The sequence below is a fragment of the Haemaphysalis longicornis genome, unplaced genomic scaffold, assembly GCF_048455015.1.
Source record: "Haemaphysalis longicornis isolate Haplotype H1 unplaced genomic scaffold, Haemaphysalis longicornis Haplotype H1 scaffold_2, whole genome shotgun sequence".
NCBI classification, from domain to species: Eukaryota; Metazoa; Arthropoda; class Arachnida; order Ixodida; family Ixodidae; genus Haemaphysalis; species Haemaphysalis longicornis.
In genome coordinates this window covers 290,532,981-290,559,213 of record NW_027526295.1, presented here as the reverse complement: position 1 = coordinate 290,559,213, position 26,233 = coordinate 290,532,981, and the positions used below count along the sequence as shown (strand labels likewise).

Sequence of the window (26,233 nt, the reverse complement as noted above, 5' to 3'; positions counted from 1 at the left end):
GAGGTCTATATGGTCTGTGCTTCTGGTCTCGAATTTCTCGGGGTAAACGAGGCGGCTCACGCCGCTGCCCGCGCTCATATACACTAGGCCGTCTCCCTCGCAGGAGGATCGTCACCCCTGGAACCTCATCAACAACCTCTCCTGCGCTACACGGGCATCTTGGCCCACCACCGACACCAACAGCGAATGTTTCCCATCCACAACCGCAACTCAGAAGAAATGAAGCTACCACCTTCCGAAGACGCGAAACCAACACCTATTCGCACTGCAACCTCCTCTATGCCATGTATCTCACCGAATATCAAGCCACCTGTAGCTACTGCCCAGAACCCTGTACGCTATCATCAAGTATGGGAGGGCCAAAAAACACCAAGTATACTACCAATCTCCAATCTCTCTATTGATAGTATACGGCGCGGTTGGCCAGCCAGGACTCTGCGATCCAGTTTGACCACGTGAACAGGGCCCGCGCAGCCACCCAGAGCCAGGAGGTCCCAGACTGAGGACCCCCTCCCCCGGGCGGGTGCCCTAAGAGCGGCACCTGTTGTTCAATAAAGATTTCATTCATTCATTCATTCATTCATTCATTCATTCATTCATATGAGTGTTGAGTCCATTTTGAGTTCAGAGCCCGAGTGAGTTTTAAATACTTTAAGCTATGAGTTCACCTTGAGTTTGAGTTCTGAGTCTTGCGCTCGCTGTAAGTTTGAGTTTGAGTGATGAGTAGACGAAATGCTCAGCAAAGAGTCGGAGTTTGAGTGAGCCGGTTCACCTGGGTCAAGGTATGAGTACAGGACGCCCTGTATAAAGACTAGCCGCGTGTCTACTCACATCGCTGAAAATGTCGTTGAAAGGTGAGAGTCTTCTGCCGCCTGTGCCACGCAAATGCGTCCATTCTCTCTCAGCTCACCTGCCACGCCTTCCCCTCCAGTTTCGCTTCTCCCGCTATATACAAGGAGGAGATTTGCAAAATTCAATCCATTTTTTCTACTTTCCACTACTCGCGCCATCTACTGAAATCTTTTTTTAGTGTTGAATTTGGAATATTTGGAACACCACACAATTTCGAGGATCGCGCGAGCTTTTTTGTAATTCTGGGTCGAAATATTCTCAGCGCGATATTTTTATAGTTTCTACCCCAAATATCAAGCAAACATCTTTTTTTAATAATAAGAACATTGCGAGTACCAGCTGTACCGATTTGGTTCGCCTCAAATGTCCCTTGCGTTTTCTGCTTTCTCAGCAATGTTGACAAGTATGTTTCCAGATTTATAGGTTCGGTAAAGTTTTTCTGTATAAACATCTCAGCAACTATGCAACAAAGAGGATTCTTGGCATCGCCAAAGACAGAACGTACGCACTCAAAGACGAGCAGGGCAACATTACGTATAACATGGACGAAATTATGAAGGTAGCAGAACGATTCTACACCAGGCTGTATGCCAGCGACGTTACATCAGGGGAAATTGCTGAGACCACAAGCTTAACTTGCAATGGCTTACTAGTTTCTAGAGACGACGTAGAATATGCTCTCAAGGGCATGAGAAGAGGAAAAGCTGCAGGCGACGGCAGCCTAACAGTGTATCTTTTGAAGGAGGGAGGAGATGTAGTACTGGTAAAGCTTGCTGCACTAATTTCAGCATGCTTAAGGACTCAAAAGTCACCACAGCCTTGAAAAACGCCAACAATATACTGATTCATAAAAAGGGAGATACCAAGAACCTTAGGAATTACGGGCCCATCAGCCTACTCTCAGTTGTTTACACGCTGTTTACCGAAGTTATTGTTGACCGCATCGCAGACAGCCTCGATTCCCAACAACCGAGGGAGCAGGCTGGATTTAGTAAAGGGTACTCAACCAATGGATCGCATCCGTGTTGTCAATCAAGTGATAGAAAAACGCACTCAATACACTAAATCCTTTTAGATGTCATTTGCAGACTATAATAAAGCGTTTGGTTCAGTTCAAACCACAGCCGTGCTAAAAGCATTAAACAACCAAAACATAGAAGATACCTACACAAGAATTCATGACGACATATATAAGGGATGTACGGGCAGGATACCACTTCACAAGCAGAGTGATGAATTTTCCATCCAAAGAGCAGCAAGGCAGGGAGACACAATCTTGTCAAAAGTGTTCAGAGCATGTTTAAAGGGGGCATTCACAATGCCTAACAGGCAAAACACAGGTTTAAGGATAAACGAAGAATATTTGAGTCATTTGAGATTTGCAGGCGACATAGTATTGCTGAGTAAGACGGCAGAACACCTGTGCCAGAAATGCTTGAGAAACAACAAAAAAAAGCATGGCTTTGGAACAAAAATAAATAATAATAAATTGAAAGTAATGAGAAATAAGCATGCCCTAAGCGCATTCATCAGCTTAGGAGACGAAGTGCTAGATGTACAAGAATATAACTACTTCGGACAGATGGTTAGCGAGGACCATATCCACGAGAGAGATATCCGGCGCCGAATAGGCATGGGCTGGCGAGCACTTGGCAAGCAATACCAAATTATTAAAAGTTAGCTGCCTCTCTTGATGGAAAGAAAAATGAACAACCAATTCCAATATCTTTCCATGTCACCCTCCTCCCAAAAGAAACACTAAAGAAGTTGGGAACAGCGCGGTATAGCGAGCATGCTGGGTACTCAGCGAAACAACTCTGTGTCAGCGTTGTCGGTGTTCCATCGCTGCTGCCACTCTAACCGACCAGCCCTCAAAAGCCTCTCCCTTACGATGTGCTTTGAAGCACGCGCTCCCACCTCTTGCCCCATGGTCACCGAAACTTTGGCAACGAAGTCGGAGAGCTCGTTTCTCCACACCCCCAAGTATTCAGGAACGTGAAACAGGAAGATGGCAGCAGAGGAAACCAGTAATCGATAGCTGTTCTGAATTTGGTGAATAGTGCCTGAGGTGTTGAGGTGTTTTCCAGAGCAAGAAGTAGGTATAAATAGGCGGGTTAGATCAAAACAGTGCTCGAGGGCGTAATATTTTGAAGGTAAAGGAATAGACGATGTAGAGCAATTGCTTCCGCATCATATGAGCCTGTGGGAAGGCTAATCCGGAAGCGTTGGGCTGTTTCTATAACATCTGCAGCACTGAACACGACGAATGCGGCTCCAGAATATGTCATGGTGAAAGAACCGTCCCTGTACGCGTGTAACCCTGGACTTGTAAAGAGTCGTGAAGCAGTGACCTGATGAAGTTGTGAATACGATGGACAAAGGAAGTGAATTGGCCAACACCTCCAGCGCTTCGGTACAGGTGGTCGTGTAAGCACCGGTCACTACAAAAAGCGGGGAGCGCATCAAGGAGTGAATTCTCGCCTTAAGCGAATGAGGCTGCCGGCCACTCCACCATGCCGGTGCTGCCTAAGTGATGGCTGGCAGAATAATGCGGTGGTAGGGGAGCCGGGGGTGGTTTCGGTCTAAATACGAGTGCAACCTCGGAAATGCTATCAGTGCAGTACCCATCTTTTCAATTCGGCCATGCAGGTGATTCGTGTGGGCAACGAATGTCAAGTGCCTGTCAAAGACGACTCCAGTAGATTTAATTTTGTAACCTAATGCAATAATGAGCCGTCAAACTCGATTCTCAGCTTCCGCTGCGCCCCCCACTCTCCCCTAAAAATCACGAAGCAAGTACATTTGGTGGAGTTGAGTTGCAACTTAGCCGCGCGTGTCCATTTTGACACTCGCTCCTGGATCTCATTGCCAAGATGCTCGATCGCCCGCCACGTCTTACCCTTGACTACAACGACCGGATCATTAGCATAAGCTTGCAGGTGCACATCCGGCGATACAGGAAGGCAGAGTAGGTTGTGGATCCCAATATTCCGCAATAGGGGACTGAGCGGCGAGCCTTGCGGGCTGCCTCTCACGGTTTGCGCCCCCACGCACCCAGTATGCCCTTGAAATAAGCCACCCTGCGGCGTAAAAATGACTGGAGCAGGCTATAAATGCTCGAAGGGCATCCGTGTGTGCGCAAAAAGTGCAGCATATACGGGTGCCAGATGGAATCAAATGCCCTCTTGAAATACAAAGGTATTGTTACGGTGCAGCCTTCCTTGGCATATGCCTCCTCTCAATATAAGGAGGCCGAATGATCCTTCGTGACGCGAAGACTGATGGCGCGAGCGTAGAGAGTGCAGCGCTGGGCAGTGGCGTAGCCAAGGGGGGGAAGGGGGGGGCACACCGGGCCCGTGCCCCCCCCCCCCCCCCCCCCCGAAATGTTTCGTGCCAAACTGGGGTGCGGTTTAAGTAGCCTGAAGAGCAGCCTGAAGTCGCCTACATGCGCGGAACCTGCAGTTTTAAGGGCATTCTTGCTCATATAAAGCTGAAAACAAGGGCTAGGTCAACGTCTGATACCTGTGCCCGCTCCAGATGCTGTACATGTGTCAACATATACAGCTCGGCTGAATTTCGCGCCGGTACACCGAGCAGCGCCGGGAAGCTGCCGCGAGCCGATCGAGACAGTCCCGCTGTTTCGCTGGCGAAACAGCACGGCCGGGACATGGCGGAAAAGCAGGAAAAGCCTCATATAGGCATACATGTTGTCTGGACTATAGCCTGTCATTCCTTGTCTTTACACTCGTACGAAGAATAATCACATGACCGACCATGTCACTGTATTTTGTTAAGTAAACTACCAATCCTTGACATGTTTATTTTGCTACCCACATCGCATTTCATTGACTAGTGCAGTTTCATAATTTCCGCTGTACGAAAAGCATTGCTCTGCCCATCTTGTATTTCCTCTGCATCAACAGAACTCTACAATTTTCTTTATTTCGGAGCTTTGTCTTTTTGGCACTATTCTATTGTTTGCTCGACCTCCCTCTTGGCTGGAATCAGCATTTTGTATTTGCTTAACCGGAATTTTACTGAAGCCATGTCTGTTCGATATAGAAATAGAATGAAATTTAAGAAACATGCGACAAGCTCAACATTCAACAGCAGTGCAATAAGGTGTTCCGCTAAGCGTAAGTTTACTATTCATGTTAGTAGCACAAAAAATAACAAAAAGGCGATTACTTAAGGACGAACACGCACGTTGTCTAGCTTCACCGCCATAATATACGAATGTACCGCACGTACAGACCACTACGATTTGAAGGTTATCGCGGGAAAGCTACTCTTTCATATGAAGCAGACAGAACACCAGCTTTAGCATAACTTCCATGCCAGTTTCGTTACCGTCGCCGTAGATAAAAGGCAACCAAGTCTCTGCTTGATAACAACGAATGTCAAGTTTGAAACCCAAAGGGTGGCAAGTCAGTCGTGCGGGCCATTTTTGTAGCATGAAACAGCCAACAAGGAAAAGAAAAGTGCGAAATCTTGATTTTCGTGGTTCCGAAACGAAACCGTAGTACGGTGGCACGCGTGGCCGCTCGATGCTAGCGCAATAACCTTCAAATCGTGCTCGACTGTACTTCATAGCTGATGAGAAAAACCTGTTAGTCCCTTTCCTAAAAGAAAATCTAAAACACGCGAATCTTGATAGTCAACACCCAGTGTTGGCCTCCACTTCCGCCTGACGAACTTCGGGGACCCCGCGCCACTCACGAGCACGCTCATGATCTCGCTCACGAGCGCGTGCCCGCATAACCGCCTGCTCTACGGACGAACGAAGCACACGTAGCCTACCCCAAGACCGGCGAACGGGAATTTAGATTATCATCATTATCATCCTCATCATCTAAGCTCCTTAAGGTTGGCTTTACTGTTAGCGTCCAGCATACACAAATCGCATGTTAAAGTCAGTTATTTCAAGCTTTGCTTGAAAAACAAGGCGCAAGAAGCCTTGCCTACATTTTCCCCGTACCATCTTTTGGTCGACCGCGGGCCCCCCCCACCCCCCCCCAGAAAAAAATTCCTAGCTACGCGCCTGGCGCTAGGGTGGTACTTTGGCCTTGCTTGAAGCCGTACACGTTTACATACAGCAGGCCCGACTCGTGTTGAAAGAAGTAAACGCGTCCATTGAGCATGCGCTCTAGAAGTTTGCCAACCAATGACGAAATACACATGGTCCTGTATGAGGGATCATCTGGAGGCTGGCTTGGCTATAACATAAAAGTCACCCTCGCGTCCTTCCACACTGACGGAAAATGATCAAGAATAGGGCACGCATTGCACAAGGTATGCAGAAATGAAGAATTGTGTGCCCCCAAGAGGGTCAACATGTTACCGGTTATACCGTCGGGCCCAGGAGCCAATTTGAGGTTTATATTTCCAGCAGCCGATCGAAGTTGATGCCGGGTGAAATCATGGTCTTGAGAAGTTTGATGCTACGGAACTTGTACAGTCAGTGTCCTTAAAGCTCGAAGAGCGAGCGTGTTATGTAGATGGTCGTCAGCCGTCAGAAGAGCTCGAAATAGCCGTGCTGCAGATTCCAAGGTGTAGGAGGTAGTTTCATCGTCGGGAGAGCGGAGACGGGGCAACATGGAAGGAGAGAACTTTTGAAACGCAATTTCAAAAGGGACGCCAAATAAGTTCTTCTAGGAGGTTGCGGTAAATTTTCTCCTAGCAACTTCATTCTTGGCTTCCCCAATGTGACGCCTGTGCCGACCTAGCAATTTTTAACAGCAGAATATGAGGTCTGCACTAAGTAGCGGATCACGACATGCTTGATACTTGCGACACAAGGATATCACGGACGACCGTTTCCTCGCCAGATCATCCGACCACCATGCATTGCCCTTGTATGGTTTAGGAACACTTTCGAAACTCTCCCGCGGTCGTGCCATTTTTTTTAATAAATGTGTTGACGGTGTCTTTCAACTTCTGTGGAGATGCGATGCTGTTGAAAGACACACTTTCAAACCAAGGATCCTGGACAAGCTCCTCCATCAGACGTGACTCCAAAGCCTTTTTCAGCCGCTTCCTTCACGCAACGCGGGCCTCTTTCATGCCAAAGACAACGTAAGGGTGGTTAGAAAGCGCCGGAGTGTCCCGAACTTCCCAGAAAACCCTGGAAGATGAGGCCGTTCAGCTCGCCAAAGTGACGTCGATCCACGCTTGCGAATATTCGGTGGCAAAAGTCGGAAGGGAGCCCGGGTTATTCAAAATTTTAAATGACGCGAATGAACAAACTGCGACAGCTGCTGTCCTCTCACATTCAATACATCACCCCCCCCCCCCCAAACGGGGTGTCTGGCATTAAAATCACCAGCAATGACCACATTGATCCAAAAATGAACCAACGGAAGAAATAATGTGGTCTAGAGCCACAGATGGCGCAGCGTACACTCCTAAGAAGAGCATTGAGAGGTTCGCCGCCTTGAAAATGAGGGCGATCACGAAAGGTGACACGTGAATGGGAAACAGGTCCAAAGATACATTTCGGGAAGCCATGCAACGCGATATTTGGCCATGGTGAAAATTAAACCACTAAGGCGGAATGTCTGGCCCAGTCCCACCACTAACATACGGGTCGCAAGCCGCCGCGAAGTCAATGGTTGTGGCTTCCATATAATAGACGAAATGTGCAGTTGCAGCGCGAGTGTGGTCAAGGTTTGCTTGGAGAAAACGTGGTGATCCCAGTTGTGAGGTGAAACTAAGTTGAGCCGGTAAGTTGGGAAGCGTGCAGAGTGCCCTCGTAAGTGGTTTTGGCGCGAAGTCTTGCAACGCGGGCTGTCAAGACCTCCCAGCACGGGGCATGAAATGTGTGGTTAAAACGCTCTTTTTCCGTGGCATGACACTCCCGGTACACCAGGTTATTCTTATTTTCTAGGTCTCAAGCATCTGCCGTGTGCGCGTCTGCGCAATACGGGCAGCTCACATGAACATTTGGGCAACCGGTCGCCATCTGGCAGTACGAGCAACATTGCTGGCAGGCCGCAACGTAGAAATTTTCCTTAATTGTGCAGGATGTCCAGCCTATCAGGAATCGGTCCTGGTCTTTGAGTACATTGTATACCGATGGTGAGAGCTCAATTATGTGCACATTGTTGCCAGCATGATCCCTGAAGTAGGTCCGATGACGGAAGCCCTCCTCAGCATTGTCCAGGTTGTTGCACGCATTTATGTTAGCCTGCAAGATTCAAGGAACAATGCTGGGGTAGACGCCGCAAATCTTGATTTTCGGAAGGAGGCGTGGAGGCCAGGTAACCCTGAGGGCAGTTTTAGTTTGTGCATTTGAAGAAATAGTATTTTCTAAATTGTCATCGACTCGCGGTCGGCAGCGCCAACAGTGAGGCGTGAGCGAGATGGTATGAACTTCACCTGTTTAACCCGTATCCCCGAGGGGTCGTTACCGAACGTTGATTTCAGCAATGTTATGGTGTCATTACCTGGAGTTGCTGAAGGATGAATCGGGGTCAGAAAAAGTAAATGGTTAGGGTTGTTTGCATAGGACATGTACGGATGCACTTCATAAGAGCCAGAACGTTGAGGTGTGATGGGAGCGGACTGCGCCGCTGTGAAGTGGGCAGAGTAGTCTGTGTGGCGCGGTCAGGGCCCTAAAGGATGTCTACAAATGTTGGCTGGCTGGCCCGAGGTGTCGCCACGCCATCAGAAGCGGAATACGACTCTTCGTGGCGTCTAACTTCGCACACCTGCTTGCGTAGTTCCTCAATGCACCCTCCCGTCCGAGCAAGATCAGTCTGCTAACCTACAATCATGGCTTGCATATCAAAAATCAAGCCTATCAACTTCTCTCGCACAACTATAGCGGCACCTTGTAATGATTGTCCGAGAGGCAACTCGAAAGCTCCTTCCCAATTTGCGCGGTGTCCCGAGCATCTGCGACAAACAACTCTTCATTTGTCCGCGGGAGGTGGTGTTGAGATCTACCCGGGGGATTTTCCACGTCGTCGTGATGCGGATCATAAAGAAGATTGTCCGTGGTTATGAGGGAACAATACGAGCTAGGAATGCCGAGTCCTTCTGCTGGTGTGTCGTTACTTTCCTCAGCGTGAGCAGAAGTTTGGGATGACGCATACCCAAGCGTTTCGTGGCGCACAGTCCTTGTTGGTCGATTAAAGGGCTGCATTAATGGCCAAGTGTATGAGCGGTGGCAAGGTAGCCCAGGCTATTGCTGGCAAAGACTGCTAAGCCTAACCGGCGATTTCAGTCATTAAAAAGCTAACAGCTGACAGTTTGCACTAGCAGTCACTCATTGGCTTGACTGAAGACGTTAACATTCTTGATGCGGTGGTCGGAGTAAACACAGAACTGGTATAATATCCAGGAAAGGTCGTATCGGCACAGAGCGCAAAATTTGTGACTTCTTCGTCGTTTGCCTCGGCCAACTATCGAATCCGACCCGAATGAACAACCAGTGTCTAGTGGATGTGATGCATATCGGATCAACGGGCCATGGAACGAATAATGATAGGAGTAACACTTGCAGACAGGAAACGAGCTTCTTGGATCAAGGAATATAATTGAGTAGATGATGTAGTTCGAGTAAAGGAAAATATATGGACTTTGGATGGCCACGTAGTGAGAAGAGCCGACAACCGGTGGACAATTAGGGTAACAGAGTAGATAGCAAGAGGTATGTCTAGAAGAAGGGGAAGGTTAATAACATGATACAGGAATGAAGTAGGGAAGTTCGGTGGCCAGCAGTGGACTGGAGCGGCGCAGGACAGAAGCTGTGGGAAGTCAATGGGACAGGACTTAACCCTGGATCGGGCCTACTTAGGCTGTTGATGATGATAATTGATGATCTTATAAACTTCTCGTTCACTAATTCTTTCAGCTTTCGATCGAATGACCCACCGCGATGGCTTAGTAGATAAGGTGTTGCGCAGCTGAGCACAAGGACATGAGTTCGGTTCCTGACTGCGGCGGCCGCTTTTCTGATGGAGGCAAAAAGCAAGAATGCCCCTGCGAGCGAGATTTAGGCGCACGTTAAAGATCCCCAGGTGGTCAAAATTAATGCGGAGCTCTCCACTACGGCGCGGCTCATCGCCTGTGTAGCGTCGGCGGGTTAAACCTTACAATCAATCAAATCAATCAGCTTTCAGCTGAATGGCTGAATTCAAGGGCCGACAGACAGACAGACAGACATACCCCATTTTTGGGTTTAAGTAGCCCAAGAAAGACAATCGTCTCTAAAGGAATTAGTAGTTAAAACTATGAAACTGTTCAATGGCGTATTGTAATGTTAGGTTGTAAAAAGGAGAAAAAGCGTGTATACTTGAACATAACTGTTAGATTAAAACCATTCCGATATTTCAGGTTTATTGCGTATTTGCAATAAAAGAATTAGCAGCTATTTTTGGTTTCACGCGGTAAATTAAGACCGAACGCCTTTCGTTTGCGACCACTATTTGAGCTCTCGGTCTGCAAGACCATAAGTTCTGTTTTTTCGACACGATCTGGAGACAGTGAGCATAAGAGGACGGTGGAGAGAGTCGTGGCGCCGAGCAAGGTTGTCCCCCAGATTCACACGCAGGAGCCGTGCAGTTGAGCGTGCGCAGGCATCCGAGGACGAGGCAAAGGACAACGGGGGCGCCGAACTTTGCGAGCGGTAATGCAGCCAGCCTTATGGGCGAGAAATTATGCATGCCATGTTCCTTACCTCCTCCGAGCAGCAGCCGCTCCCACGTCACACGGCACGTATTACAAGAACACGAGTGTGTGGGCCATGTAGGACAACGGCCAGAACTCGCATATCTGACGTTCGTAAATAAGACAGAGTACGGTGTCGAAAGCACGCGCGGCTAACATGGCCGTCGCAAAGTTCGCCAACTTGTCGTTGCTCTCGACGCGTGTTAGCACTCGGGATCTCCGTAGTGCGATGGCGCGTCGCTGGTTTGTGTTCGCATTCCCCTGCGTCCACTGGTGTGGCCCTCAACCTGTCTCAGGAAGGCTTGCCCCAACTTTTCACATGTTACATTGTTGCGAATCATGCTTCAAAAGCTCCCTGTTTTGAGCAAGCACTCCGGCTATGGCACGCTCCTTTCTTGGATGTTGATTTGTGGGACCCTCTTACAAATAAGCCGGCCTCTCTTAAATAGAAGCATTTTGTGACCGTGGTAAGAGCAGGGACATTTGTTATCAAATTGCGACACATGCGGTAGAAAGTTACCATTAAGTTCAAGTTTAGGTGACTTGGGATGCTGCGTCGTACCCAGGCAGCGACCATTCGCGATCGCAAATTAATTTAAAGAAATTTGGATTTGCAGCGGGCCTGAACACGTCGAATTCCGCCTTGCTGTCAGATAAAGGAATATAACTATAGGATTATAACTATAGTTATAACTATAACTATAGTAGCCGAGTTGAGAGACAAGATGAAAATAAAACGGCACAGTCTCTTGCTCCGAGTAGTTGCCCTAGGTCTACCCCTGAAGTCTTCCCAATTCTCAGGCTTACGTCACCAGAAGATATGTCGGTTCTTGTTCCTGAGTGCGAAATGCACGCTACATTGCTCAAAATGTGCATACACACAATTTTACAGGAATCTAGGGAGTTCGAAATTGATTGGTATCGCGCTGCACAGGAGTGGTCGCAGGTCTACCAGAAGGCCTTCCTCATTCATCGCGCACACATTGGCTGCTGATGATGATGATGATGACCATTGTGATGATGAATAAAAGGTGAAATGCAAGTAACACATTGTTTTCCGGTGTTTCTGGTTTCAATATAACATGGTTGTATTAAACTCGGACGCACTAGCGTGAAAACGCCCCACTCAAACCGAGGGGAGCAAAACTGAAAAAAATCCCAACCATTCCACCCTCTGAAGGTGGACGGCCAGCGAAACATTTTAGCACACGACCTCGAAGTGACACAGAAATTAGGCAAAATGTATGAATGAGAATATTTTATTTCTTTCGAGCGTGGACGGCTGTCATCCCTAAGAAAAAGTTTTCGCGTCTCGGACGCGATACATACACGCAACCTTGGCCATACATTTTGCCGTGTTTGAGCGCAAGTAAACCAAGTTTGTCTAGCCAAAGCTCACTTTTCACGCTACCAGGTGCGATGAGCGTGCACACAATTGCACGTCTAAACGAAACAAAGACTGCTTGGCGCAGTAGCGCTGTATGAGCGATCGCGCAGGGAACTTTAATTTAGCCAGCGCCTTCTTGTATCCTTTTCTGGTGACACGTACCCTTACTCTTTATCCTAACCCTTTCCCCGCACCCCTCCACTCGGAAAGAACTATACTCCGTTTCATACATCAAGTGCAACGCTGTGAAGGCTACACAAGTAGTCCGCAAAGAAAGAAAGCGGATCGCTCCCCGCAGTTTTGTAGTCGTGTGGTCTAACGCGTCGCTCTGGAAAAAAGACGCTGAATTTTGAACTGCATCGGTTCGAAACCGCGTGCCGAGGTTTCTTTTTATTTTTTATCACATCTTCTGTGAGTTCAATCCTAAATCTTAGTCCGTTCCCAGTAACTTAAACACTACGCGCATGAGGAAATTAACTGCACGTATGGGTTCATTGGATGCATACCGTGCTCATTTGTGTGGGCCGTAACAAGCTCGCACCGATGTTTGACCAGCAATGGCGATTTTGTCGCGATTCTGCAGCATTGTCAGTTTATCTCGTTGATTCTAGCGAGAACTTTGTGTAAGAAAAACACGTAATTCATTGATTAGTTAGCACAGCTGCTCCAACGAGGGTGAATTACCAACAGGTGTTCACTTTCAAATTTCGTTTTCGCCGTTGCCCTGATGATCCACTTCTTTCAGGGCCTCTCTTAAAACACTCAGCATGTTATTGATTATACCGGGCCGCCAGCAGAGCAACGGGTTCAGTTTTTACCGAAACAGTTTGGAACAGACTTTGGCACTGCACTGTGGAGTAGCCCGAAGCACTTGGTGCGAATAACGTGTCATTTGTTATTCATGGGAATGGCCAGAAAGCAGATTTCTGTACCTTAGAATACTGGTTTCTGGCACAGAAACGCATAATACATATTTTAAATTTGTTATTCGCCCCTTTCCAGTCCGAACATATGCAACATTTTTCTGAATTTTTGTGCGTGATTTATACATTTCTTCACTACAATGTTTCACCCCGGAAGCAAGAGTTATATTTTCTTTTGTGATTGAAAAGAAAGCTCTTTAAGCAAGGCCTCATTTGCAAGATAATCATGGACAGGTCAATTGTTTTTACATACGGAACCTTGATAAGGCCTGTTTTTCTGTGTAACGAAATGTCTATGGTATAGGTTAATGCTGTGACAAATAACAATACTAGATCATGAGTCGGAGATTTGTTGCCATACATAAATGCATACAGGGGCAACACGGATTGTGTCATACACAAATATTGCCAGAGGAGGCTGCCTTTCGCGGTTTAAAATACAAATATTTATAGGAGAGCCCCTCTGATTGATTTCCTGGTGGGTTCCGACTTCTTCCTTTCTTCCACCCATTTTTTGCAGAAGTTATATGACTGTTCCGGCTGTATCCACTTCACGAATGAACAGGACATCACAACTATGTAGTGTCTTTCATAGCACGGGTCACTTGGTGACGTTAAACCCCACAAACAAAACCACACGACCAGGAAACACAGTTTGCTTTGTCGCGGTAACAAAGCCTTCTCGGGGAATCGGCTCAGCATGAAGCAGCGCGAGCAGGCTGGGTAGAAAGGTGTCCACGCTCCAGCTCTGCCAGTTGACCCTCGTGAACAAAGCCGCCACTGACAGGTCACACATTCCTGGGAAGTACATCAACGATTCCCCGCTGCCCTGTCTTCGGAATTCCTTGATCGCCCGCAGGTACCTGCGGCGCCAGACAATGTTGCCAAGATTTCGTATTCTCTTACCATAGGTAAAGCCCATGTCCTTCATTAACCTCCACAAGGTGATCTTCGTGAAGTTCGGCAAGTCGTCGTATTAGTTGAAAGCCTTTCGTACACTGTCCAGTGTCGGGATCTCCCTCTTGGCGTACATGCTCTGCACTTGCAGACGGATGGCATGAACTGTGAAGCTGTCATGCTTGACGGTCCGCGTGCTTCATATCATCACGTCGCGAGGTCTTCTATTCGAACACACCAAATTCCCACGCAGACACTCCGCCTTCAATTTCGCCACGGTACGGTGAGATACTCCGGTGTCCTCGCTCACAACACTCAGTACTTCCTGCACAGATTTCACCGGGAAACGCACCCTGGTACGGGCGCACACATTTGCAATTACTTGCTTGGCGTTCTTTGACAACTTTGATTTGCGAACCCTCGAAAAAATGCGTACAGGAGACGTGGTCGAAGCCCGAGAGCTGGACGCCATTTTATCAACGCTGCCTCAAAGAGTAAACAAAAAACGGCGTTCAAGGTTGCGCGGAGAGCGAAAACCTGCTACGAAAGCGACAAACATAAAATACAAACTCGCATATTTCGATCGCTTGTCCTGCAACACGGGCGTTTTTTGTCTAGCTGATGATAAATATTTATGCTTTAAGTTTGCCGGCGAAGCATTTATTGTTTCTGGCTCACCGCAAGCAACCCACTACGTTTGGTCGCGGAAGCACACAGCGCTAACAAGAGCGCTAGCTTTGACAGCGTTGCACTTGATGTATTTATTTCAAAAACAACCCTAAAGGCCCTCCGGCGGAGGGTATTACATAGGGTATACATCTAAACACAATAGTGAAACGATAAATCAAAATTTCATTAAAACAAAACACAAGAACAAAAAGAGCAAAGGAAAAGGACACTGCATCGCGTAATAAAAGGAACATTCGCAGAGGAAGGGAAAAAAGTAGTTCTGGGAGCACCGTATCAAAATTGATACGTCACAGCACGTGTTCTAGTTTACGGGGAAAATAAGCAATAACGAGGAAAACAAATGTACAAATGTACAAATGGGAAAAAAATAAGCAATAACGAGGAAAACAAATGTACAAACGGGGCAGTGAAATGGCGTTAGGCCTCCATGCTCTTGTTTAGGGCATCTGAAAATTTCGACACATTTGTTTCGATGACAATGTGTGATGGCAGATTATTCCATTCTATTGCCGTTCCAGGTATGAATGATTGAACAAATGCGAGTGAATGACACGTGATGCGTTTCACCTTGTGTGGGTGATCACGGCGCGGGAAGATGGCCGAAGGTTCACTCATGAAATCATTATGAAGAGACGTATGATAGTAAAGTTTGTGAAAGAGTGTTAAACGAGATACAAAACGACCATGGGATAAGGCTTCAAGCCCGGCGCGATTTTTTAATGCTGTTACACTGGTGTGACGTGAATAATCCGAATAAATGAAGCGCGCAGCACGGTTTTGCAGTGCTTCCAAATCAGTTATTAGGTATGTTAGATGAGGATCCCATATGGCTGAAGCGTACTCTATTTTAGGACGTATTAGTGTTGTGTATGCCAGCTTGCCTAAGTGTGCAGGAGCATGTTTGAGGTTATGTTTCAAAAAGCCAAGAGAACGATTTGCAGATGCGAGAATATGTTTAATGTGATCATTCCACCTCAATTTAGTGGTTAGGTGAACGCCAAGGTATTTGTAGGAAGAAGCCTGTTCCACATGATTGTTGTTTAAGATGTAAGATGTTCATGAGCGGAAAGCCTGATTAGTAAAAAACATTAATTTTGTTTTAGCAAGGTTGAGGGGCATTAGCCAGGTGGAACACCATGTGTTTACAGCGTTTAGGTCGGACGGGAGAATGTCATGATCACAGTTAGAATGCATATTACGATATATTACGCAGTCGTCCGCAAAAAGTCTAATATTAGATTTAACGCCGTCTGGTAGATCATTAATATATGTTAGAAAAAGTAGAGGCCCAAGTACGCTTCCCTGTGAAGTATAGCGATAAGACACGATAACGGAGTATAGCGATAAGACACGATAACGGAGTATAGCGATAAGACACTTTCACTGCGGGAACGCACGATGCACCGGCTTCGACGGGGCTGAGCTTCAATTTGCTCTTCTCCACAGCCCTTCTCCTCACCCCTACACTTGGAATGAACGAGCTATTAGACGCTTTCACTGCGGACGACAGATTAGTTCTCTCAGTCGCCGAGGCGTTATGGGTGGCGCTTCCTTCGGCGCCCAGAAAATGCACGAGGCGCTTGTTTGACAATCGCCGCACTCTGCGTTTGCTCGGAGGTCAGATTGACACTAACCGGCATTGATTGACGCTAACAGGCATTTCCTGGGTTTGTACCTGGACTAATAAGCTTCGTTCAAAATTGGAGCATTTCACTCATATGTGGAAACAGACGTGTCGAAATGCCGGAAGGCAAAACACAGAGGAAAAATTAAAGCCGTTCCATTCAACGTGAAAGACATGTCGACAGCAGTGTTTCGCCATAATGGGCTGCGGCGCCGCTATCCGCTCGCTGCTACCATCCACCACGCTCTTCGAAGCCCTGTCTCACTCCTCTCTTCATGAATGGAACGGGGGTTCGTCCAATGCAGTGCAAATTTCCCGCCTTCACAGTGCTCGCGCGCCCCCTGCCTAGAACAGCGCGAGAAGTAGTTCTTTTCGCGCTTGCTTTCATCCCGCACGTGCCATTGCCTTAGTGCGCCGTTTGGAACGCGTCGTTTTTGGGTGTCACTTTTTTCCCTTAATATTGTAAAAACGAACCCAACGGGCGTTCTTAGCTAAATGGACGCGTGGGCTGTCGGTTACAGACACAGATTTTGTCTAAAGTGTGCCGGCAGGTTTTTGTTTTTTTGCGCTAAACAACAGCGAGACATATGACAAGCGCCAGCACCATAGGAGTGTTTTGGCTCCCATTGTCACCAGATGCGATGGGCAGGTCACCATCTATAAAGCCGGTCGTGGTATAGCATCCACAATGCATGCAGCAATTATGGTGGACGTCACGTAATTTTTAGCCGTGCCCCGCATCCGAGAATGTACGCGACGCGTCATCGTAGCTTCGTTGCTACGGCTGACTACCGACAGGCTTTCCACTGTCCGCCGGTTCATTTGGCGTTTGCGGTCCCGGTAGTCTGCTACTCGAACAAAGGTAGCATTGGAGAGTGGTAGCTGAGCAGATTTGGGGAAATTTTTTCGCGATGTCCATCGGTATCTTACGCGTTCGTGTGCCCCGGCGTGCTCTATCAGCGGCTATTTAAAAGGAAGGAGCCGCGGAGAAGTCGAGGCCCAGAGGAAGAGAATGGGAAGGCGTAGTGGGCTTAATGGACATCCTAACTTGACAGAGCGTGGCTGCACCAAACGTGGCATCAAATCTTTGCCTGACTATTCTATCCTCTAAGCCGATGCCAGATCGAGCTAACGGGACCACGGAGATGGTTAGAACGCTAGGGTCGGTTGGGGCGCCGTACGAGGGGCGTACGGGAAACGTCGCTTTGCGGACTTCTGAAGCCGCAGCAAAGCGTGTGCATTGGGCCGAGGCTGAAGTTCGCAAGAGAGGGGGACGGGATGCTCAAGCATTTTCAATGATTCACCAATTGATATTCCCTTCTCTTTTCATCGCAACTAAAAAGCAGGCTTTCTATTTGTTGGAATATTTCTCCGCGGGCGACAACTTCGGAATCGAAATTGTTGGCGTGCAGAAATAAGGAAGGTTTGGTTTTAGTTTGCGTTGTCACATTTTCATACATATTCGGTTAATTGCGTGCCACGTTCTACTCGGTTCTCTTTTATTTCCAATTGGAGCGCGCCTCGTTTGTTTGACTCAGCGTAATCTTAGCGCACGCTGGCATGCTCGCACGTTCGCCGACATGCTCAATCTCGATAATAGCTAAAACACGTCAGTACGGGTCTGGAAAGAATCCAGCACCCTCCGCTTACCCCAATATACGTGTTTCCTCCGAAACACGAATAAGTAGCTTTAGGCATAAGTTTGGCTGGCTTGCGTGGCATTGTTTGTCCAAAATAACCGTTTCAGGTTCCAGGTCACTTGTACGCCGTGACAGCGGCGAACGACCTGATCGCCTACCTTGTTCTCACGTTATCTCTGAAGCGTGAAGTCGATTGCCGATGACACTTACAGTAGACAACCCAGAGACTGCGCAGAACGCGGGGTAAATTCTTTGTACGCAGTCCACTTGCTCACCATGCGCAGTAAATTCTTGAGCAGGACCATTCAAGGAACCTCACCCATGTCCTTGATTTGTGCAGGAAATATTCGCCCACAGAACCATCGAGGCCTCCAGAGTGTATGTGTGCACAACGTGGTGCTGTTCAATTCGCATGCCAGAGCAGCAAACGAAGCTTTCGCTGGAATTGACGCCAACCTGCGGTAGTTGCTATAAAATAAATTGCTGAAAACGGTCCAGAGAGCATTTGGAAGAATAAAGAACATTTACACGCATAGAACTTGAAACGGATAGCTGGAATAAAATTGAAGCGTCAATACAGTCTAACCCAGATACATCGAACTCAAAGGAGATCACGAATCAGTTCGATATATCGGCAATTCGAATTGTGAAGTATTCCAATCTAAGCTCTCGGTAACTTCGCATATAACAGAGAGCTTTCTGAGATCAATACTTTGATTGGGATTTCTAAGGGGATATTCAGACAGTACAACATAGGAAGTGATTCAATAGATATTAGTTCACAAGGGAGGTCTCCTTGTACAGGTTGGCCTAAACCTTTCTCTCCAAAAGCTTTGAAATCTGTTAACATGCTTGGTTGAGTGTTACGTTCGTGTCATTTGCGCGTTTTAAATGCAGAGCATTTGTATAACTCACGATGTCACCCGTGCGTCGGCGTCCGCAGCAGCCAGCCTCCCCCTACACTATAAAAAGAAATAACAGTTACCGGCGCCTGGTTTCAATCCCACGACCCTGCGGGCGGAACGCAAGGTACATGGTGCTCTACCCACTGCGCCACAAAGCCGACACAGAATAGAGGGCTACGAACGCGCCTTATATCCTTGACTCATTCAAACTACGTCAAGAAGCTGCTGATGCAACGCATTCACTACCTGTGGGCGGAACGCGAGGTACATGGTGCTCTTCCCACTGCGCCACAAAACCGACACACAATCAAAGGCTACGAACGCGCCTTATATCCTTGACTCATTCAAACTACGTCGTCAGCGGCGTGCGTTGACGACTCAGCGGCGTGCTAGCGGCGTGATAGCAGCGTGGTGTACACGTGATAGCACCAACCCCCCAAACACTAAACGTTAACGCAATACACCCACCCCCGATGCGACGCATTTACTCGAGTCCCCCTCGCGGGGAGATGGGCATTTTTTTTTTCATTTCTTTTGCTTTCTTTCTTTCTTTTGCTTTCTTTCATTTCTTTCATTTTTTTTTTCTTTCCCGCATCAACTGTATAATCTTTGCGCGCCTTCTTGTACTTAAGAAATAAGGGAGGTTATATGCACCTATTATTGTGATTTCATCTTATGTACTGTTGCGACAGTGATTCCTCGAAAACCTGCCTTTGACCCTCCGTCATCGACTTGCCACGAACCGGCGTATTCACAGTGGCGAACTTTGCGCCTACTTGAACTATGCGCCTTTCAGCGACCTCGTGGCTTCTCAAAAGCGCCAACCGGCCAGCGGGGGTGCTAACAAAAGCAATGCTGGGCGCCCTGCACAACAAGCCTCGGCGGCGTGCCCGCGCCTCATTGTCTTGACCTTTTGTGGCGTGTTGTGTTCAATAGGCCACTCGAAGAATATTACCACCGAGGGATGCAAGGCGTCTTCGTGGTAGTGCAACATCGCCAGGACAAAGGGGGCTCTGACCCACGGCGGATTGCCACGGCGGGAGCAACCTGGCGCTCACCTGCCCAGGAGAGGAGGGGTCTCTCGCTCGTGTGCGCGTGTGTGTTTTGTGTGGTGGCGCTGCTATCAGTGCCATGTTCCGTGATTGGTGCCTCCTGACGTCAGCCGGAGAAAAAGGGTGAAGGGGAAGGGACCCAACGTGCCTATTTAATCTCCCGCGCGCAGGAGCGCACTGCCCGCTCTCATACCAAGATGTAAATACTTGTATATAAAGTTTTCTTCTTCGTCAACTTGCCCATCATGACTGCCCCGGCACTTCACCAACCTCGGCCCACATCGACCACGCTACCATGGTTCGCAACAGTGGAGTCAGCGGTGAAATTCCCAACAGTGGAGTCAGCCCTGGATTCCCAATAGTGGTGGCAGCGGTGGGATTCGGATTCCCAATAGTGGATGGCAGCTCGGCGGGATCGGCCAGCGTCAGCACCTTGGTGGGGTAAGTGCCTGAAGTTTTACCTCTCGTTTTGCCAGACCTTGCTAGCGCAGCGTCGTGCGTTCTAGGTTTTGACTTTGCTTTCTACTTCGTTGTAGCGAGTAAGCGAGGGTAAACTATTCGGGGTGCAGTATCACGATGGACAAGTTCAGAGTGCGGGACCTCCTCGAAATTTGCGAGGAGTTGGGTATTTCTGTTGGCCCCACGAAACGAAAAAGACGAAAGCAACAGATCCTCAAGCTACTGGAGGCAGAGGAAGTGAGCGTCGAGGAAGCCGACGAGGCTCATGAGGATATTCTAGAGAGAATAGAACGGGTATTAGCCGAAAAGCTAAGGGAGCTAGAGCGCAAGCAAAGTAAGCACAAGCACTACCTGAGGATGGAGAGTCTGTGCGTGTGGCGCGGAGCAGCCACTGAACGAGAACAGCGTATTCAGTGTGAACGCGAATTGGCAGTTCTTAATGCAGAAATAGAGCAGCTGACAGACACGATCAACAGGAAGGTAGTGCTTGCTAGATCCGGTGACGGGGTCTTTAACAAGGACAGTGCGAGTTTGGTGACGGAACCTTCGCATGAAAGCGTGCGATATGCAGTTTTCGTTCCACTTCCAGACAGACCCGCTGAACTAGTTGAAGAAGGCAGCCAGCCGTGTTCTAGCGAATCCGTTTGCAGCCCCTTGACGAGCTCTAAGGCGTGGTTACTCTCCGAGTTTACGGAGTTTGCGCTATTCGAAGAGCTGCCCATGCAACAGGCAGTAGGCGCAGTAACTGAACCCGTAGCCGCTAAGGAGAGTGGTGAGCCGACCGTCTCGGCAGGTCGCGAAGCGCGAGCTGAACCGGTAGCCGCGCAGGGTAGTAGCGAGCTGCCTGGGTCGGCAGATCGCGATTCCCCAGCTGTATGCGATGCCGCTCGAGATAGAAGCGGTCTGATCGCGTTGGGAGATCGTGAAGAGCGGCTTGAGCCCGTAGTCGCTCAGACTAGTAGCGAGCTGATTGGGTCGGCAGATCGCGATGCCCCAGCTGTATGCGTTCCCGCTCGAGATAGAAGCGGTCGGATCGCGTTGGGAGCTCGTGAAGAGCGGCTTGAGCCCGTAGTCGCTCAGACTAGTAGCGAGCTGATTGGGTCGGCAGATCGCGATGCCCCAGCTGTATGCGTTCCCGCTCGAGATAGAAGCGGTCTGATCGCGTTGGGAGATCGTGAAGAGTGGCTTGAGCCCGTAGTCGCCCAGACTAGAAGCGAGTCGGCCGCGTCGGCAGATCGCGAAGCGCGAGCTAACTTTGTAGCCGCGCAGACAAGTAGCGAGTCGGCCGCGTCGACAGATCGCGAAGCGCGCGCTAACTGCGTAGCCGCGCCAGAAAGTAGCGAGTCGGCCGCGTCGACAGATCGCGAAGCGCGCGCTAACTGCGCAGCCGCGCCAGAAAGTAGCGAGTCGGCCGCGTCGGCAGATCGCGAAGCGCGACCTAAGTCCGTAGGCGTGCAGAGAAGTAACGAGTCCACTGCGTCGGCGGATCGCCGAGCGCGAGCCGAACCAGTAGCCGCGCAGGTGGGCCCGGGCAGCCAGAACATGCCACACACGTTTGACTGCAAGTCGCCTGGGATCGGGGCATTGCCGCTCGAATGCGCCGCGATACCCAAAAGAAGAAAAAGGAGGCGGCCGAAAAACAGTCAGCGTAAAAAGGCAAAGAAAGTAGGCGAGCCTTTTCACTTTGCAGCGTTCAAGGCTAAGATGGCCAGAAGCAGCCGAGCTAAGCGGAAACTCAGACGTCCGAGGGAAACAAAGAGGCCGCTCCCTAGCCGTGACAAAGGCCGAGGGGCACTATGCCAGAAAGGGCAGAAGGGGGTGACTGGGTTCCGCGGGAATTCTCGGAGAGCTGGGGGGAGGACGTTTCGGGGAGAGTGCGTCCCCCGCCGACGCGTTCGTCATGGTCGGGCGTCCCATTCTTCTCTGGGTTCCCTTCACTTCCGTACTCTCCGCACGCGTTGCGCCTATTTTTCCCCTCAGTGTCGAAGACCTCCCCCGTACACTGTGCCGTGTACTTTGCAAAAGTTGAGCACGGGCGGTCGGCCTAAGTGGCAGCACCGTTTCGGCAGGCCACACCCGGAAATGTTTGTTTTGACGAGGGCTTAGGATGTTGTCAAGGATTCAGACGAATCCGCGTGCGCGTGCATAAACTGCGTACTTTACTTATTCTGTATTGCCAGTCAAGTGTTTATTGAGTTTTCGTAAGACAGAGGAAGTTAAGCGTCTGTTCTTTTGGTTGGCAGTGTGTCAATCGTCGTGCTTTAACGCCGCGTAGTTAGACTTTTGCTTGGCGTTGTAGAAGTTGTTATTGTTAATGATCGAACTCACCGGGAAGTAAGCGTAACTTTTGTGTGTTTCGATTGAAGAAGTGGTTCATGTGCGTGATCTAACACCGCGTAGTTAGACTTGTTAGGCGTTAGAGGAGTAGTTATTGTTCGAGGTCGAACAGAGCGTGAGGTAAGCGTAAATTTTGTGTTGTTGGTTGGAGAAGTGGTTAGTGGTTGATTTAACGCCACGTAAGGTAGGCGGAATCTGCGTGTTCATTTCGTCTCACCCTGATGGAGTGTACGAAATTGTTGTATATAAACACCGGAAGTAGTTGCGTTTAGTAATACGTGTTTATGGTCAGTTTTGAATATTGAGGCATTTGTCTGTGCCAGTTTGGTTGTCTTGCGTAAGGGTGAGCCCAGCGCAATTTTATGGTTCAGTATAAAGAAGGAAGCTACAGATTATTGTGGATTGACGTAGCCGAGCTCTGTGAGCTAGCTATCTGTAGGTTATCTTTCAGATAAGTGTTCATGTACCTGTAAGTTCATGTTATTTCAAGTTTCATTTTCGTAAGTGTAGCGAAATGTTGGTTTTCAAGGAGTCGTGGAAAGTCCTACTTTGTTTTGCTGTACCGTCGTATCGGTTTCGTAGTTTTGACTTTTGTGCTATAGACGGTGACAAAAAGCCATGCGTTGCCTCGGTTGCCTCGAATTACGGCAGTTGTAGCTGAGTAGTTTTGACAAATGGTCATGGGCAAAAAGAGGAATGCCTTTAGAGCTCCTGTTGGCGTCATCGCTCGTTTGCGTCATCTGCCTCATAAAGCTCCTATAGCCAATTCATGATTCTTTGGTACTGTTGTAGTTGTTTTAACAACACCCAAAATTGAGGTCTGATTCTGAACTTGTGCCACGAGATGAGCACTTCGAATCGTTTCAAGGGGTGTAATGTTTTAGCTGTCAGGTTGGTTTTGTTTTGTTATCATGGTCTGGCATTTCGAGTGGTGTTCAGAGGGCGCTTTCCACATCGAGTGTGGTTCGACAATGGTTGTCCTGCCGAGTTCGTCATTTCTGCAGGAGCCTTGTGTTCGTGCCTTCTGTGGGTTCACGGAGGAGACCAGAAGAAAGCAGCAGTTCGGAGAACTCCGCCTCAAGCACTGGATGGACCTGCTGACCATCCGCATCAATTCAGCCGAGCCGCGATGAGCCGCTCGTCATCCTGATGCATTGTCTGGCGGCGGGGGTGCTGTTGCGACAGTGATTCCTCGAAAACCTGCCTTTGACCCTCCGTCATCGACTTGCCACGAACCGGCGTATTCACAGTGGCGAACTTTGCGCCTACTTGAACTATGCGCCTTTCAGCGACCTCGTGGCTTCTCAAAAGCGCCAACCGGCCAGCGGGGGTGCTAACAAAAGCAATGCTGGGCGCCCTGCACAACAAGCCTCGGCGGCGTGCCCGCGCCTCATTGTCTTGACCTTTTGTGGCGTGTTGTGTTCAATAGGCCACTCGAAGAATATTACCACCGAGGGATGCAAGGCGTCTTCGTGGTAGTGCAACATCGCCAGGACAAAGGGGGCTCTGACCCACGGCGGATTGCCACGGCGGGAGCAACCTGGCGCTCACCTGCCCAGGAGAGGAGGGGTCTCTCGCTCGTGTGCGCGTGTGTGTTTTGTGTGGTGGCGCTGCTATCAGTGCCATGTTCCGTGATTGGTGCCTCCTGACGTCAGCCGGAGAAAAAGGGTGAAGGGGAAGGGACCCAACGTGCCTATTTAATCTCCCGCGCGCAGGAGCGCACTGCCCGCTCTCATACCAAGATGTAAATACTTGTATATAAAGTTTTCTTCTTCGTCAACTTGCCCATCATGACTGCCCCGGCACTTCACCAACCTCGGCCCACATCGACCACGCTACCATGGTTCGCAACAGTGGAGTCAGCGGTGAAATTCCCAACAGTGGAGTCAGCCCTGGATTCCCAATAGTACTTGCATCTGGTGTCACTTATTCTATTATTTCTGAAAAACCTTTCTCTCCAAAAGCTTTGAAATGTGTTAACATGCTTGGTTGAGTGTTACGTTCGTGTCATTTGCGTGCTTCATTTCTTTTGCCGTATTTTTTTTTTTTTTGCGGGAAGCAGGCACGATCGCCAAGGCTTTCGTTGTTCTCCAGAAATTGCAGATAAAAAAAACCTGCGCCCTGTACTTTCAAGTTTTCGCTAGCTACTTGGATTATTTGGAGTATTACTTCATTTCTTATGCAGGTGCGCCATGTGAAACTGTCTTTGAAGCATGAAATGGATGAGAAAACATTGCAAACATTGAGAGTGTTACAATGCATCGGAAAGACAGGGGGGATAGGAGATACTGGCTGTCGCTGCACTGCGTACGCACTGCAAAATAACGAAGCGCCTGTTGCGAAAGTTTAAAGAGGCCCTGAGGCGCCCGCCATTTATGCCAACGTGGTTACTAACCGGGGGTATCACGTGTCAAAAGAGCGCAAATTTCTACCCTTTTTCTCGTTTGTAACGCTGTTGAGGGTACCGCCACGCTTGTTCGGGCGATGGTTGGCCTAATCCTGCGCACGTCTACAAAGTCGTCGCACAAAATCCGGATTACGCGTTGTTTTTACAGATACATTATTGCCGCACGGGCTTAGTTAACAAGGGAGGTCTCCTTGTATAGTTCCTCTGAACGAGTAGTTGCCGCATATTTGTGGCCTCACGTATATTAGCAATTTATCGCGACTTCGGCCCAACCTGTCTTAACGAGAACAGAAACCAGCTGTGCTGAGTGAGTGCGTTTATGGAATCTCGTCGCCTCTCCTTTTCGCTTTTCAGTGTATTCTTAAGTGGAGTCAACGCTTCAAATTGCCTGAACCTGTTGCATTGTGCAGTGGCAAAACCAAAACGGCTCCAATGAATAGTTCGTAACCGCTGTGGTGGCTCAGTGCTGCTGAGCCTGAGAGTGCCGGTTCAAATCGTCCGCGGCGGCCGCTCTTTCAGCTCCAGACAAAAAGGAAAAACGAGGGTGTGTCCAGATGCTTAAAATTTCCACGTGGTAAAAATTATTCCGGAGCCCTCCACTACAGCGCACATCATAGCCCATGTGTCGTTTCGGGCGTGTTATGCGGCATAGTTTAAGAACGCTTCATGTTCTTGTAATTTTTTTTTTAATATGGTCTTTGTTCGAAGGCTGAGACGAAAGCGATGGAAATCTCGTTTCGGTAATCAGTACGCGCACGCTCGAATTTATGTTTGGGCCTCGTGCATCTGCGCGCCGCAAAGAGGCTCAGAACCCCAGCAGCCTATGCAATCCCTTTTCAATTGCTTCAGACATCTGTTGGAACGGGTTCGATGATAAAATGCCTGAACCGATGTTATGAGGATGGCGTGCGGTGGTGCTGCATCTGGCTTTATCTAACGAACGGTGTAAACGTCTACAAGGAACAGGTGATTCAAGAGCTTCACTTCGTCTAACACAAAAGGCACGAAAAGTGCGGATCGCCATCGTGAGTACTACAACTCTATTTAAAGACTCTGGTAGCCGAGGCTGGCGTAAATACCTTTGTAATATGTTAATGACGCTTCGAAAAGTGTCACGAGAGTTTCCTTTCGCGATCTTATTAAAAGGTTCACCGTGTTTTTTATGTCTGCATGCGATGCTCTGTTTCACAAAGATAAAATTCATGTACTTGGCTAAGTACAACATACGCAAGATTAGGATGCATGCTGAATAGCTGGCTTTCACTCACCACGAAAGTAAGGACTCCAGCTGGCGTTAGTATTCAAATGCATGCCCTGCGGTACGCGCTCGTACCGCGCGCGTGCTAGGAAACTTCTCATTCTCTAATTCAACAAAACGTGCTGTTGTA

At 48.8% G+C, this 26,233-nt stretch overlaps 1 protein-coding gene across 1 annotated transcript in view; it reads right to left on the bottom strand.

Annotated features, from left to right (window-relative positions):
- Window positions 1-7,734: 7,734 nt before the first annotated feature.
- LOC144168671 (uncharacterized) overlaps window positions 7,735-26,233 on the bottom strand; it is a 47,938-nt gene continuing 29,439 nt past the window's right edge. Inside the window, exons 2-3 of the mRNA XM_077697612.1 lie at window positions 7,925-8,038; window positions 7,735-7,764 (exon numbers count right to left, since the gene is read on the bottom strand). Coding sequence (XP_077553738.1) covers window positions 7,735-7,764; window positions 7,925-8,038 — 144 coding nt within the window. The remainder of the gene's footprint in view (window positions 7,765-7,924; window positions 8,039-26,233) is intronic.